We start from the raw sequence: 15,779 nt of genomic DNA on the forward strand, positions 1-15,779 counted from the left end.
CCCAAATATCAAACTTTTAAATAACTGAAAATTGACCCCTAAAGTCTCCAAAAATTATTTTTCTTTCTCACTCTTCTCTGTTTCGAAAAAAAATGAAAGTGAAGGTTGACGGAGATACTGGTGTTTCTCCGGCGCCGGCGAATGTAACGGTGGCGGTAGCTGTTAAGAGTGAAGAAGGGAGTGGGAGTCAACGTGCGGTGAAGTGGGCTGTGGAGAAACTGTTGCCTAAAGCGAATCGATTTGTTTTAGTTCATGTTATGCCTACAATAACTACAATTCCAACTCCATGTAAATTCTCTTGCGCAATGCTTTTATTTTGAAAATTTCATGTTAGTATTATAGTATATTGTGAGAAACATGTACATGCATTTCACTTGGTAAAATGTTTTAAAATTTTCATGAAGAGAAATTTTATAAAAAGCTTTTTTTCCAAGTTTTGAGTGAAAAATCAGCTCCCAAATTGAACAAATGATAGGCCAAAATCATGCTGTTCATTGAGAATTGCAGAGGAGAATGATTAGTTTGGCTAATGCTAGGAGAAGTAGGGGCTGCATGTGGCCTAGTGGTCAATGAAGTAGGTTCAGACATATGCTCATGTGATTTCTTCTCATCTGTTCTATTATAGGTAGACAGAGTTATATGATATCTGATACTGGTGGTAGGGGAAGGGGATGGTAGTCGAGGTGCGCATAAGCTGGCCTGTACATCACGATTATCAAAAAAAAAGTTTGGAGTGAAAAATTAACACAATGTGTAACCACAAAGGTTTTTTAAAAACAAAACTTCGAAAAAAGCAACAAAGAAAATGTCTAAATAGGTAAATAGAACTCCTAATTTTTCTTAAAATCAGACCAAATTATTTATCACTATCGCCCTGAAAAGAGCGGAATGGATATAGGATTCATATTGCAGATCCCAACTAATTGTGGATTGAGGTTAGTTGATTGATTGATAGATTGATTAGTGTGTTGGGAAGGAAATTAAAAAAAAATTGTACTTCTTAATTGTTCATGGAGAAATATATTACCTTTGAATTGCTTTGCTTTTTCATGAAAGTGAGCTGGTTGATTGGATTTGTGTGAGGTAGTTGAGGCTGAATTCCTCTTTCCCAGTACTAGTTTTTAGTTTGAATGTACAAGTTCCTATTTTTTATTTTGTTTCGTCTGTTTATTAATAATGTGTATGTCTGATCAATATTGTAGCAGGAGAGTATATTCCTGTTGATGGGCTTGAGGCTAATGTGGTGAAACTATATACGGGTGATAAGAGGGCTAAATGTGAAGAAATCTTTATCCCATTTAAGATTTTATGCAAAAGGAAAAATGTAAGATCTTCCTCAAATAAAAAGTTCTCCTCCTTTGTGTTTTGGTTTGTTGAAGTAAATTAAATTTTCAAGTGTATTTATGTCTGAACTTCCTGTAGGTTGAGACTTTGGTCTTGGAAGGGAATAATCCTGCAACAGTGCTTCTAAAATATGTAAATGACTCTGGGATTAAAAGTTTAGTCTTGGGCTCTTTCTCCCCCAGTTACTTTGCTAGGTATGTGGGTCAAGATGACTTTGGATTTTGGTTTATCAGTATTCACTCATAATATATGTTGATTAAGAAGGGAGCGCCTTGGCGTAACCTGTAAAGTTCCAGCCATGTAACCAGGAGTTCAGAGGTTCAAACCGTGAAAACAGCCTCTTGCATAAAAGCAGGGTAAGGTTGGTACAATAGACCCTTGCGGTCCGGTCCTCACTGGACCCCGCACATAGCTGGAGCTTTAGTGCACCGGGTTGAAAGAAAGTTGTATATTTGTTGATTGGAGCTTTATACTGGTAATAATATCAAGGGCTTGTTCTTCTAATATTAAATTTTATCAAGAGTTACCCAAATTGTAGTTCATCTTTATTCTAAATGTCGCTTAATGTCCATTTAGCAATCATATTTTATTTTGAGAATACCAGGTTCTATAATCTCTGGCTGCAACTTGACCTTTTCTGATGATTTTTTTGTTAGAAGAAAGTAATTTTTTCATGATTCGGTGGGGATGTCTGATCTCCAGTCGCTAGTTGTGCTAAACCTTAGATCAATTTTTACTAGGAAGCTGAAGGGATCAAGCGTGCCATCAATTATCCTCAAGCATGCTCCAGACTGTTGTGATGTTTATGTGGTGTCCTCAAATAAGCTTATGACAAATTCGTTAAATCCCTTGTTGGCCGCTGGTATATTGAAAATCTTTTGGTCTCTCAATCGTTTATCTTACTTTCTGAAGTTCTCTCTCTTCTGCCGTTCAGGAATAGCAGTTTCTGACTTCTAAAAAGTGCTTGTATACTTTGAAACAGAAGGTGACCTTCGTACGATCAATAAACAACAATCCAGTGCATCTTCCGTCTCCGCAGGAAGTGTTGTCCATAACAGATCATCATCGGTTGCAGCTAGCCATCTGAATTCTCTCGAATTTGTCCATGGGAACTCTTCTAGTTATGTCAGTCCTCAACACAGAACTAATCGAAATCTGGAAGATGTGACCACAGGTCTGGAGGCAGTCAAGGGATGTCATTCTTCCACTTACTCAGAGCAGGTGACCTGATAACTTTTCTCTAATGCGTTTCTTCAAGTTCCTCGTAAAACTTTTATTCGTTTATATTTTAAAAATGTCATTTGAAAGTATAACATTATTTAGAATAATTAAATCTATATATATGTTGATGTTGATGTGGTGCTTTTATCATGTCATTTCTGTTTTTGCACAGTTAGACATTCAGGACGAAGTGGAGAGGTTGCGCCTAGAATTACAGGATACTTTAGCAATGTACAATCAAGCATGTGAGGACCTGACCCATGCCCAGAACAAGGTAAAGCTCTTCCGACTTTACCTCAAATCATATGGTAATCATGAAGTGCTCGTCTTACATACTGGAAACAACAAATATATGCTACTGATTAGAATCAGGATCTCGATAATCTATCTTAGTTCCATGTCAGTGTTAATAGCTTTACAACATTAGTGAGCTATGGTAACTCCAGTTGGCAAGATACTGATGCCTCGCATCATGAACCTGTCCACTTCTACAGGCAAGATCTGACACTACCTCGCACATTGTCTTTCAGGTCCAGTTATTTTCTTTGCAATACCTTGAAGAGTCTGGAAAAGTGAATGCCGCCAAGAAAAGAGAAGAAAATCTAAGGAAAATTGCTGCTGAAGAAAAGGAGAAGCATATGGAAGCTGAGAAGGAGGTTGAGATAGCAAGAAAATTGCTTTCCAAAGAGGTCTATGAGAGGCAGATAGCAGAGTTGAAGGCTCTTCAGCAGTCCTTGGAGAAAAAGAGAATTGTTGATGCACTATTATCATCTGATGGCAGATATAGAAGGTTTACTAGAGGAGAGATTGAGGTTGCAACTGATTACTTTTCCGAGTCTAAGATGATTGGTGAAGGGGCATACGGGAAAGTTTACAAAGGCGATCTTGAGCACACCCCTGTTGCCATCAAAGTTCTTCATTCTGATGCATCAGAAAAGAAAGAGGAATTTCTAAAAGAGGTGTTTCTTCAAGCTTTTGCTGTTTCCTCTTTCATTTCAAGTTACGCAATTTTAGACATGCCTCCTTTTACTGAAAAGTTACGCATAGTGTAGTGGAAAGACCCCTCCACCTTCTCAACCAAGAGTTTTGAGGTTCGAGTCACCAGGGAGGAAAGTGAAAAAAAGGGCCATTATTGACTCTTTGGTAGGGGGATGGAGTTTACCATATCAATTAATAAGAGAGGAACAATCCCCTCTTATATTTCTAGGTGCTGTAGTTTATAATTTCAAACACTTTTGCAGTATCATTGTTAACACATAACAAAACTTCCAACTTCACACCTTACATGCCTTGCCCTTTTTTCCTGAGAAACACTCCTCAGCATACATCATGTATTAGATCTTGTGCACAATTATTTGTGTCAGGAATTTATGGAATGTTTACCAGATATGGTTAGTCCCAAATTTAATTGTAGTCGTTTATAGCAGATATCTTCAACTTCTGTTGATGTAATAGTAATCATTTGTAGGTGGAGGTTCTTAGCCAGTTACATCACCCACACATTGTTTTACTGCTTGGAGCCTGTCCAGAAAATGGTTGCCTTGCTTATGAGTATATGGAGAATGGAAACCTTGAAGATTACATTTTGGAACGAAACAGCAAAACATTACCCTGGTTTTCTCGATTCAGGATACTTTTTGAAGTGGCATGTGCTCTTGCATTCCTACACAACTCAAAGCCTGAGCCTGTTATTCATCGAGATCTGAAACCAGGAAATATATTGTTGGACAAAAATTTTGTGAGCAAAATAGGAGATGTAGGTCTAGCAAAGATTATATCAGATGTTGTACCAGAAAATGTTACAGAATACAGGAACTCTGTTCTTGCTGGCACCCTTGGTTACATGGATCCAGAGTATCAAAGAACTGGCACACTCCGACCAAAATCTGATCTGTATGCTTTTGGAATAATAATACTTCAATTACTGGCTGCTCGTCGTCCTAATGGCCTTATAATGAAATTTGAGAATGCTATAAATTGTAATTCATTGGTGGATATACTGGATAACTCAGTTCCTGATTGGCCATGGATTGAAGCAGAAGAGCTAGCTAGGATGGCGCTGAAATGCTGCAATCTTAGATGCCGAGAGAGACCTGACCTTGATACTGAAGTTCTTCCACTTCTGAAAAGACTTGCTGAATATGCTGACATGCATACCAATGAAGAGAAGAACCTTATCCGGGCACCTATTCCGTACTTATGCCCGATCCTTCAGGTGAGAACTGGAAATTCCAGAGGATGACCTTGTCATTTCTAGTGCAATTTTTGTGCATGCATCTCATTCTGCTTTCTGCTCTTGTTATCATGCAACATCTTTGCAGGAAGTAATGGAAGATCCACAGATAGCAGCTGATGGCTATACGTATGAGCATAGAGCAATAAAGTTATGGCTCGACAGATACAGTGTATCACCCATGACAAAACAGAGACTACAGCACAAGCTGGTCACGCCAAACCACACATTGCGACTTGCTATACAAGAGTGGAGATCAACATTCAACATCGTTCAGATAGAGAAAAACTAGTGATTGCTGTGGATAGTTCATTTCCTTATTTCTAGTTCATTCACTTCAGGGCTGGTTTGAATGCTGCATAACATCATCTTCAACCAACCTCCACCGTATTTTCAGTGCAAAGGGTCTAAACGTTCATGACGATATCAAGCCAAAAAGGAAACTAGAGAAACCAAGAAAAGAAGGAAAAGTAATAGGACTGTTGTATACACAAGTGACTTTAGGACAAAGTCGTCAAGCAGTATGTTCGTATATATACATTAATACCCGAGTGTACATTAGCAACTGTAAATCTTTTGAAGTATTGTATAGCTCCTGATTGTAGGAAACCAGTAGAAATGTGTATAAAATGTAACATAATTCTGAGAGTGAGACCATACATTCTGATTCATGATTTCTTGTGGTAGTCGAGTCTGAAGTATTGACGAGAGGTTATCTGACGTGACATGACACAATTTCAGCTTATTGTGGACATGACCTTAGATAGGAGGAAATGAATTATGGTAGAAGGTTAGTAGATGGTTGAGCGATGATTCGTTTTTCCATACTAACTAGTTAGTTGAAGTTTCTTGTCCTTGAATTTTTGTTACTATTTGTTGTTTATTGTATTGCGATTATTGTAGTATTTTGTTGTAGTTATTGCTCCTTTTTTTAAGATTGCTTTGTCATGCCCTCTATAGTATTTTGCCGTCTCCACTTCTTTCATTTCTTTTCCGAATGACTTTGAATAGTTTTTCCTTGACCCAAGGGTCTGTCGGAAACAATCTCTCTACTTCCTAACGTAGGGGTAAGCTTTGCATTCACTCTACCTTTCCCATACCCCATTTGTGGGATTACACTGGTATATTGTTATTATAGACAAGTCTGAAGTATATTCTATTCTGTAAGGATAATAGTAGAAAGTCGTTCAAGATTTCACTATCCATGGAGCATATCCCGAAAATGGCGAAGCCAAAAATTCCACTAAGGGTGTTCAAGATTTAATGTGCATAAAAAGTAATTTGACTTGAATATATAGTATAATTTTCTACATACTTTATAATATTTCTGAATGAGAAGGGTCAACTGATCACCCTTCGCTCTATGTGGCTACACCACTACCTGCACTTGGACGGGAAGACCCTATTTTGAAACTTCACTATTTCTTAGGTGGCTTTCGACGTACCCCTTCACTTGTCGATTAAGTGTAAGGTGAAGAAGGCCTACTTTCGAGGGGGGCTCGAGTCATAAGTGAGATACTACTCTGAATAGGCTAGAATTCTAACCTTCATTACCTACTAGTTTCACGTAAACAATTTTTATGGGGCTTACACCTCCCAAAAGTAAGGGAGGCGTGCAAAAGACAATCAATTGTTTAATCGGTCAATAATTTCTTTAAAAACTTGGCGCACATCTTACAAGAAGGAAGAACAATACTTTGGTAATTAACAAGAAGAAATGTTGAGATATAAATCACTTTTAAACTATTTAATCCAATGTTAATGTGTTTTTACTCCTTTTTGGTGTAAAAAGTTAATGGGGATTACCACCGGGCGTTATTTGCAAGTTATTTAACATGATTAAATGATTTTAAAAGATGAAAATACATATAAATCAATCATGATTAAGCGAAATATATATACAAATTGTTAGAATTTCTTGTGTTTGACAATATACATTGAAAACAAAAACTAAGTAAATACATAAATGTAGAAGAAAACAAAATTAATTTGAGCTCAGAATTCATAGTGTGTTCTTAAAGACCTTAATTCTCTTTCAGTATTTGAAGTATAGGATTATTTTCTCCCAAAATAGAGTGGATTTTCATCACATATATAGCGGTAATTCAAACACCAATGTTCAACAAACTCAAAAGACAAGTCAAATCACACTTAAAACTTATTGTTTAATGCAAAAAGTAGTATGTAGAAGAAAGAGAGTATTTTAGATGTTTCATAAGTAAAAATCCGAGGAAGCGAATGTGTATTTATATCCAATAAGGCTTAGTGTGAACATGTGTTATTGTGCTTTATCAGAGAAGTTTTATATCTGTTCAAAGTAAAAAGGTGTTATTGTGCTTTATCAGAGAAGTCATAATCTGTTCAAAGTAAAAAGGTGTTAAAAGTGCATTCTCTCAATCCGAAGAAACGGACAAGTATTTATAACCAACAAATCATAGTGTGAACATAGTTATTATGTCTTATCAGAAAAGTCATAACTTATTCACGGTGAAAAGATGTTATTCAAATTACATCCTTTCTCTAGCTGTCTTTTCAGAAAAATATCTACCTCTTAAATATCCAGAACAAACAATTTAAAAAAATGTACAAGTATTATTTACTATAAAAATATAATACTATCTTTTTACTCTTACTATACATTTAAAAAATAAATTAAAAAATCACTTATTGCTCAAGAAAATAGTTTCCTTCGTATCAAATACAAATGTTATTTCAACTTTAATTTCTATTTTCCTTTTTTAATTTTAACCAAAATATTTATCCAAACACATGAGATTTAAAGTTTTCTTTAAATTAAATTTTCTATTTATTTTACAAAAGTTTCATAGTGTTAATAATTTTCCATATCAATTACTATCAAGTTTGCTTAACTTAATCCATTTTCCCATTTTCGAAACGTGGCATTCTATCGCTTTTTATTCTTCCCAACCGCGTATTAAGATTTTAATATTAAAGCCTTCACTTAAAATTAGCATTTTAGTCCCTCAAAGATATATATAATATAATTTTGGCCTCTTTGGTTAAGTATATTTAGTTTTTAATTAATTAATATGCACATTTACGATAACAATAAACTCAGTGTAATTCTATAGGTGGGATAGAGAGGAATAGTATGTATGCAGACCTTATGTTGAGAATATCGAGAGACTAGATTGTAAAACTTCACTAATGATTTATTTAGTGTTAAATCATTCAATTACTGATGTAAATATTATGTTTTATGTCACTCAATAATTTTTAAGATAATGGAATTTTTTAAAATAATCTTAATATCACATATTTACTTTATGAATGTAAAAAATACACTTTTAGTTAATTGAAAATTAGGTAAACGTTTGGACATAAAAATGTAATATTTGAGTAAAGTAGTATCTAAATAAAAATTTAAAAAAAATATTTGATAGTTGAAGTATATTTAGAGATATATATATTTAACTAAATTCACGTGAAAAATTATTCATGACAATCACTCTTTCTAACTTGAAACTCATTGAAAACGACAAATCGACAACACTCAACCACCTACTAACATTCTATCTTAATTGAAACTGACTTCTCCTCTTAGTAGTAGTATTCGATTATCACGTGTTACTACATGTTATTAGTCAATTGCTATTTTGTTCTCTCCTTTCTTACCATCTTTTTTCACATGTACTTCTCTTTTGAATTGAATATCTATCGAAAACTGATCTACATACATTTTACCCTCTCTATTCTCCTAAATTTCATTTATAAAATCATATCAAGTATATTGTTATTATTATTAAACCATAAGATAACTCATATACCAAAAATACAATTATCTCAAAACTCACTTAATCCACCGTCCACTTACCCCCCCCCCCCCCCCCAGAATCTTCCTTCACCGCGTAAGTTCCTTACCCCCACCCCATCCCACCCTACCCCACCCACCCCTTCCTTTCACCGCGTGTATTAAAATTCTCTATATATTCAAAAACTCCATTTTTGATTTTCCTCAATTCATTACTTCTTCTGTGTTCACACACTTTTCTTCTTTCATACTTTTGACAAAATCTTCAAATACTTTCACACCTGAAAAATATTAAAAGAAGAAAAAAAGTTTCATTTATTTGAATGGAAATCACTTCTTCTTTCTCATTTCCATCACAAGAAGATTTCAATTCTCTAAACTTTTTTCAAGAACTCAACTTTCTTTCTCCATCTTCTGATCATCATCAATCCATGTCGAAAAAAATAAAAATCAACGATTTTGATCACAACCCAGTTGAGGAAATCCTGAATAAATTTCTGGGTGTCGAAAACGAAACGCACCCAGAATCAAAATCAGTTGAAAATCACACCCTTTTTGATTTCAAGAACCAAAAAGTTGATCTTGAAATGAAGGATCATGGTGTTGTATCTGGCACCAAACGTGTTCGTGAAAATGCCGCTGAGAAGGAAGAGGATGTAGTTGAGGTTGGTTCTGGCTCTGGTTCTGGTTTTTCTCAGCAGCCTTTACAGCAGAGGAGATTATGGGTGAAAAACAGATCAAATGCATGGTGGGAGCAATGTAACCATCCTGATTTCCCTGAAGAGGAATTCAAGAAAGCTTTTCATATGGGCAAAGCTACGTTTGATTTTGTATGTTCTGAATTAGAATCAGTAGTGACAAAAAAAGACACAATGCTACGTATGGCGATACCTGTTCGTCAGCGTGTAGCTGTATGCATTTGGAGATTGGCTACAGGGGAGCCACTCCGTGAAGTGTCTAGGCGATTTGGGTTAGGTATATCTACTTGTCATAAGCTCGTGCTCGAGGTATGCACAGCTATAAGAGGTGTGTTGATGGCGAAATTCATACAATGGCCTGATGAGATTAAGATGGAGGAAATTAAACATGAGTTTGAAATCCTTTCAGGGATACAAAATGTAGGTGGATCAATGTACACAACACATGTACCAATTATCGCGCCTAAGGAAAGTGTCGCGAGTTACTTCAACAAAAGGCATACTGAGAGGAATCAGAAGACATCTTATTCAGTTACAGTACAAGGGGTTGTTGATCCTAAGGGGATTTTCACAGATGTTTGTATAGGATGGCCTGGTTCAATGACAGATGATCAAGTCTTGGAAAAATCCATACTTTACGAAAGAGCAAACAGAGGAAACTTGAATGGTACTTACATTGTTGGGAGCTCAGGATTTCCATTAACGGATTGGATTTTAGTTCCATTTACTCATCAGAATGTTACTTGGACACAACATGCGTTTAATGAGAAAGTGAATGATGTTCAAAAAGTTGCTAAAGAAGCATTTATGAGATTGAAAGCAAGATGGAGTTGTTTAAAGAAAAGAACAGAAGTGAAACTTCAAGATTTGCCTGTTGTTCTTGGGGCTTGTTGTACACTTCACAATATTTGTGAAATGAGAGGTGAAGAATTACGTCAAGAATTGAGGTTCGATTTGGTTGATGATGAAATGGTTCCGGAAATTGTTGTGAGATCAATGAATGCTATGAAAGTAAGAGATCAGATTGCTCACAAGCTATTACATCATAATTACTCAGGGACTAGTTTCCTATGATGAATATGGAAATTCAAGATTTAGTTTACATGTTTTAGAGGTTGAATATTAGGTTTGATTTTGGGGGTAATTCTTTACATGGTTTATTGAAGTCATGTTATAGAATAAGTTACTATAAATCTTCATAGAAGATTTGCTTTTCCATTTCAAGTTTTGCATATTGTTTAGGACATTATGAATTGGACTCAATACTTTATCAAAGAAATTTAGCAAAAAAATTTGGAAGTTTTCCTCCTTGTTATTATTACTACTTCTCTATTTACTTTGGTTCAATTGTTGTATTATTTGTTGTTGTCACGGTTCTTTTCTTCTTTGTCTTAGCATGATTTCTTCACTACTGTATTTTATTTTCATACTTCTTGAGCTGATGAGGATCTATTTGAAACAACCTCTCTATCTTCTCAAAGGTAGGGGTAAGACTACATGCATCACTCTCTTCAGACTTCACTAGTGGAATTACATTAGATATGTTGATGTATATTGCTCTGACTCTCCTAAAATGTTGCCACATCTATATTGAATCTTCTGAAAATGAACTTTTTTGGAGGATCTGACACTCTCTCGTCAATGCTAATGAGCATAATCTTAAATGAAACTCAAGTGCTAGTAGAATTGTGACATCATCATGTGTACAAAGTTTTGCATTTATGTAACTATTTATTGAACTCTACTAACTTTTCAAATTGATCTTGTTAGTTATTACTTTAGCATTTTCATTGACCTCATTAATAGCCTAAGGGTCCATAAAGGAACTAGGGGAGCAAATGAGGTTGACTTGCTTCTACTTTAAGTTTACTTTTATTTGGATTTTAGATAGGAAATGACACATGCAATCAACAATTGTTGACTGCATGGCTTGTGGAAAATACTACCTCTGACTTTATGCAATTATAAGGTAATTACTTGTGAGTGGTGAATAAAAACACAATCGAAATTTTCAATAAGAAAATTTAAAATATAAATAAGTAAACAGATACAAAGAAATTAAAGAAATTCAACTTACAATACTAACTAAAAGGTACCAATCAACTCCCTTGGACAAAAATATGATCAACTAATGATTGGTCAACATGTCTGATTTTTCATGTATACTTTAACTTGGCCTCTACTTGATATAATAAAATATACAAGTTTAACTTAGACATAATACACATATATGCATCTTAACTTGATCTCAACTAACAACTTCACACTCCATTTTCGAAGATGTATATTAATGAATCTCAACTCCCATTCAATATATCAGTTGAATACTGATCATCTAAACACCTTTTTATGTGCCACATCAACGTTGGTTACCCATGAAAGACGAATTGAGGCACATTATGCCTTTGACTTACAACAATAAACAATAATATAGGTAGATAATTTCTATAACTAACAAAAATACATTGATTAATGTAAAAAAATATTTCATTTTAAGAATAATGGTCAACTTCTTTTATGTGGAACAATTGGTAGTCTATTTTTTTTCACATGTAATGCTTGCATCATGATGATATATAACAAATAGTATTGTCTTTTTCCTCAATAATTTGTTGGACTTAGAATACACTGACAGATGTATTTTTTGGTTGAAGTTGACTAGAATTGATAATAATCCAAAAAAATACCAACTGTTTTTGACAGTCAAAGAGATAATTTTAATGATTCCAATTGTCATTTGACTGCCTCGTTTTAGTACCTTGTAGATGGTCTCAACTCCCAAGCACATAGACCAAAAATATTCCTTCTAGTAAAAAGGTAAAAAAACTTAAATTTGCTATTGGATCATGTGAAATGGAATAGATTTATCCTCGATTAATAGTTGAAGTCAAATAAGTCTTTGTCATTATTAAAACAAGCTAAGTTTGATTTTATTTTTAAGGGAAAATGCATAAGTATTCCTTAACCTACGTCCGAAATTTTAAAGACACACTTATACTATATTAAGGTCCTATTACCTTCCAAACTTATTTTATAAATAATTTTCTACCTCTTCTCGGCCTACGTGGCACTATCAACCAGATAGCTTGAAAAGGGGTAGAAAATTATTTATAAAATAAGTTCAGGGGGTAATAGGACCTTAGTATAGTATAAGTGTGTCTCTGAGATTTCGGGAATAGGTAGAGGGGGTACTTATGCATTTTCCCTATTTTTAAATGATATAAGTTTAGCATTCAGTGATGTCACATGTTCATAGTTAAGATTAATTTTTTAAAGAGAGAAGTACTAAAAATACCCATGAATTTAATGTGAATTATTTATTTCATTCTCAAACTATTGACAGTCTTAAAACACTCATCTACTTAACTAGGTACACCCTGATCTGTCACATGGCATAACAATGATCTCAAATTTTTGTAGGAGTATGTGACTCTTAATAAAAAGCCGAGAGAAGTGTTGAAAACACTTCTAAACTTGACGAGAATTTAAGGGTGTTTTTTACTTACAAGATTAGGGGTGTATTTAAGTTGAGTTAGTCAAGTAAATAAGTGTTTTTAAGGTTGTCAATAATTCAGTGATAAAACTGATAATTCATGCCAAATTTAGAAGTGTTTACAATACTTGACTCTTTTAAAAGAAACAGAGGAAAAAATTGAACCTTTTTAATAATCTAGCTAGAGGCAAATTTGAACATTTCACATAGTTTATGGACAAATTTAGCTATTCTTTCTAATTTTGAGTTCTTTTTTTTTAAAAAAAAAATTGGTTCCTCCTTTCGCTCTCCCCGCTACTACTTCTATCATCAATCATCTTTTCTTCCTTCTTCCTACTTGTCTCTCTCTACTATCATTGTCGATATCACTTTCACTATATATTACTTCCTCCGTCCCATTTTATATGAGGTAGTTTGACTCAGCACAGAGTTTAAGAAAGAAATGAAGACTTTTAAAATTTGTGGTCCAAAATGAATAATAAAAATTTGTGTGGCTGTAATCATTTCATTAAGGGTAAAATAGACTTTTATAGCTAAATATTTACTTAATATAAAAATGTGTCATTCTTTTTTAGACTGACTAAAAGGAAAAGTAAATCACATAAATTGAGACAAAGGGAGTATCTTCTCTTCCCCTCTCCTTTCACTTTTTCTCTCTTATCGCTCCACCATAATCTTTACCAGCAATAGAAATGCACTAAACAATTTGAATATGAACATAAAATATTTGTTTAATACAAAATGTCTAATTATATAAGGGTAAATGAGGAAGAAAGAGTGATTGACGGCAAAGATAATGACATGAAGAGAGAAGGTTTAAATTTATCCTCTATATAAAAGATAATCCTTAATTGTGATATATGTGATATCATTATGTGTTAAGCTTCCGTCATTTGAATGTACAGACAAATTTAATTACTATAGTATGGTTAGAATTAGTCTTATTGATTAACGATTAACTAATGAAAATTAATCTACATCATTAATATATAATTCAGAAGTAAATTTGATATTTTCATATAGTTCAAAAGAAAATTTAGACATTTTCTCAACTAATAAATCATAAACCATATAAATACTTTTTTCATCCAAACTCAATAATTCCCAACCTGAAGAGTACTTTTTTTTCACGGATCGTCGTGATCATAACAATTAACATCCATTTATAACATTCTCATTTATCATAACATCCATCTATTTCTCATCTATATCGCAATATTGCACAAGACAATCCTTCATTTTACATAACTCAAAATTAAAGTTTCATCATATGTAGGTTGAAATTTTTTGATTTTTTTTTTTACGTGAAATTATTCAAAATGGTAATTAAAAAGATGACTTCACCAAAGCTGTAAGGGTTGGTTCAACATTAGTTGGGAAAGTTCATGGGTATTTTTAAAAAATCAATTTGGTATTTAAATTAGTTGGGGAATGAAATTCTCGAGGAACAATAATTGCTAAAGAATTGGAATTTAAAATATTTTGATGAATTTATCTATTCATCAAAAAAAAAAAAAACTTTGTTAGTGATATAATTTAAATATTATTCAATTCACGCATAAATAAAAATTAATTTCAAATAGCGAATAATTGATAATTTTGGAAGACATAAAACTAACATATAGAAATCAATAGAAGGCGATGATCTAAAATTTATTGATCTAACTATTTTTATTAAGGATGGTTAAAATTTAAATGATATTCATTCTCACAGTGTTCTCAATCACCAAGTATACAATATCATGACTTGTATTTTGAGTTACTCTTAATCTTAATAATTCCATATATGAATTTTAACTTTTATTATTCATTTGTTCAAGAATTTGAAGGTCATTATTACTAATTTCGACACATAATTTTGATAGAAGGGATGTCAAAAATGAGCCCAACTATATGTTATTCGTCCAATTCGTTCAGAATTTTAAGGGGCGGGCTTAAGATTATTTAAATTGGGTTCAATCTCAACTTATTCAAGCATTAACCCATTTTAAAAGAATCCTCAATTGAACCCAATTTAATCTACAATTTCAATATGTTTTAAGACTCTTTATTTGCATTGGTGTAATGTATGTTCCTATATTGAAGGTATGATTTACAATCTATTTTATATCTTTTAGGATTTATCTATCCATTTGTAACTTTTTTTTAAAAAAAATTCCTGAGTTGAAATTCAAATTGTGGTTATAAAAGTTAAATTACAATATGTTAAAATTATTGAAATTAAACGGGTCATTATCAAACCCAATTTTAAGCCCATTTGTACCCAAAGTAAACTTGGCGGGTCAAGACCCAACCCAATTTCTATTTCAACTCATTCTAATGTCTCCAAAATTTCATCCCAACTAACCCGCAAAATTTTCTATCTGCGCCGCCCCGCGTAACAGTTTGTTTTCATTTTCAATCTAGCCCATCCCGCCTTGCATAATTTTTTTAATATTTTCTTTTTTCTAGTTAAGTTTGATACTAAAAATATAATTCATAAAAATAAATTCATTTTTTCCATTAAGTCGTATTAATTTAATAGGATAGTGACTTAAAAATTTATTTTTTAGAGGGCAATTGAAAAACATGTAAGTAATTGTATTATTTTTATTGAACCATTTCATTCATTATCTTGAATATTTTAGTAGCTTTAAATAAATTATCTTAATAAATAATGTTCTATCACTCTTATAACATGTAAAAAATTAAAATTACGCTTAAACCTACATAAAATCATATATACCCGCAACCCGTATTAATTTTAAAAAAATCCACTTCAACCCAACCTGCATCCCACCTACCCCGCATAACCCCACCCCATTACCATCCCTACCCCCTAGAAATTAGCATTAGAACATATTAGCATGTTTTCGAAACCCCTCAGGATTACCGCCAAAAATGTTTCCATAGTCTGACGTGGCATCTCCACACAACGGGACCCACAATTACAAACTGGGACCCAGCCGAAAATACAGTGCCACGTCATCAATAAACAAAAATTATAGTCCATTTAAAAATTTTTAAAAAAAAACTAAC

At 33.3% G+C, this 15,779-nt stretch overlaps 2 protein-coding genes across 2 annotated transcripts; both read left to right on the top strand.

Moving 5' to 3' along the window:
• Positions 1-74: 74 nt before the first annotated feature.
• LOC125863376 (U-box domain-containing protein 34) lies at positions 75-5,104 on the top strand. The gene is made up of 9 exons (XM_049543565.1): positions 75-288; positions 1,203-1,324; positions 1,423-1,538; positions 2,085-2,206; positions 2,327-2,565; positions 2,738-2,839; positions 3,096-3,524; positions 4,034-4,780; positions 4,887-5,104. Exons 1-9 carry the CDS (start codon positions 93-95, stop codon positions 5,088-5,090), a joined length of 2,277 nt encoding a protein of 758 aa, XP_049399522.1. The 5' UTR covers positions 75-92; the 3' UTR covers positions 5,091-5,104.
• Positions 5,105-8,780: 3,676 nt separating this feature from the next.
• Positions 8,781-10,517, top strand: LOC125863058 (protein ALP1-like). The gene has a single exon (XM_049543199.1). It carries the CDS (start codon positions 8,894-8,896, stop codon positions 10,340-10,342), a length of 1,449 nt encoding a protein of 482 aa, XP_049399156.1. The 5' UTR covers positions 8,781-8,893; the 3' UTR covers positions 10,343-10,517.
• Positions 10,518-15,779: the final 5,262 nt, after the last annotated feature.

This window comes from Solanum stenotomum, chromosome 4, assembly GCF_019186545.1.
Source record: "Solanum stenotomum isolate F172 chromosome 4, ASM1918654v1, whole genome shotgun sequence".
NCBI classification, from domain to species: domain Eukaryota; kingdom Viridiplantae; phylum Streptophyta; class Magnoliopsida; order Solanales; family Solanaceae; genus Solanum; species Solanum stenotomum.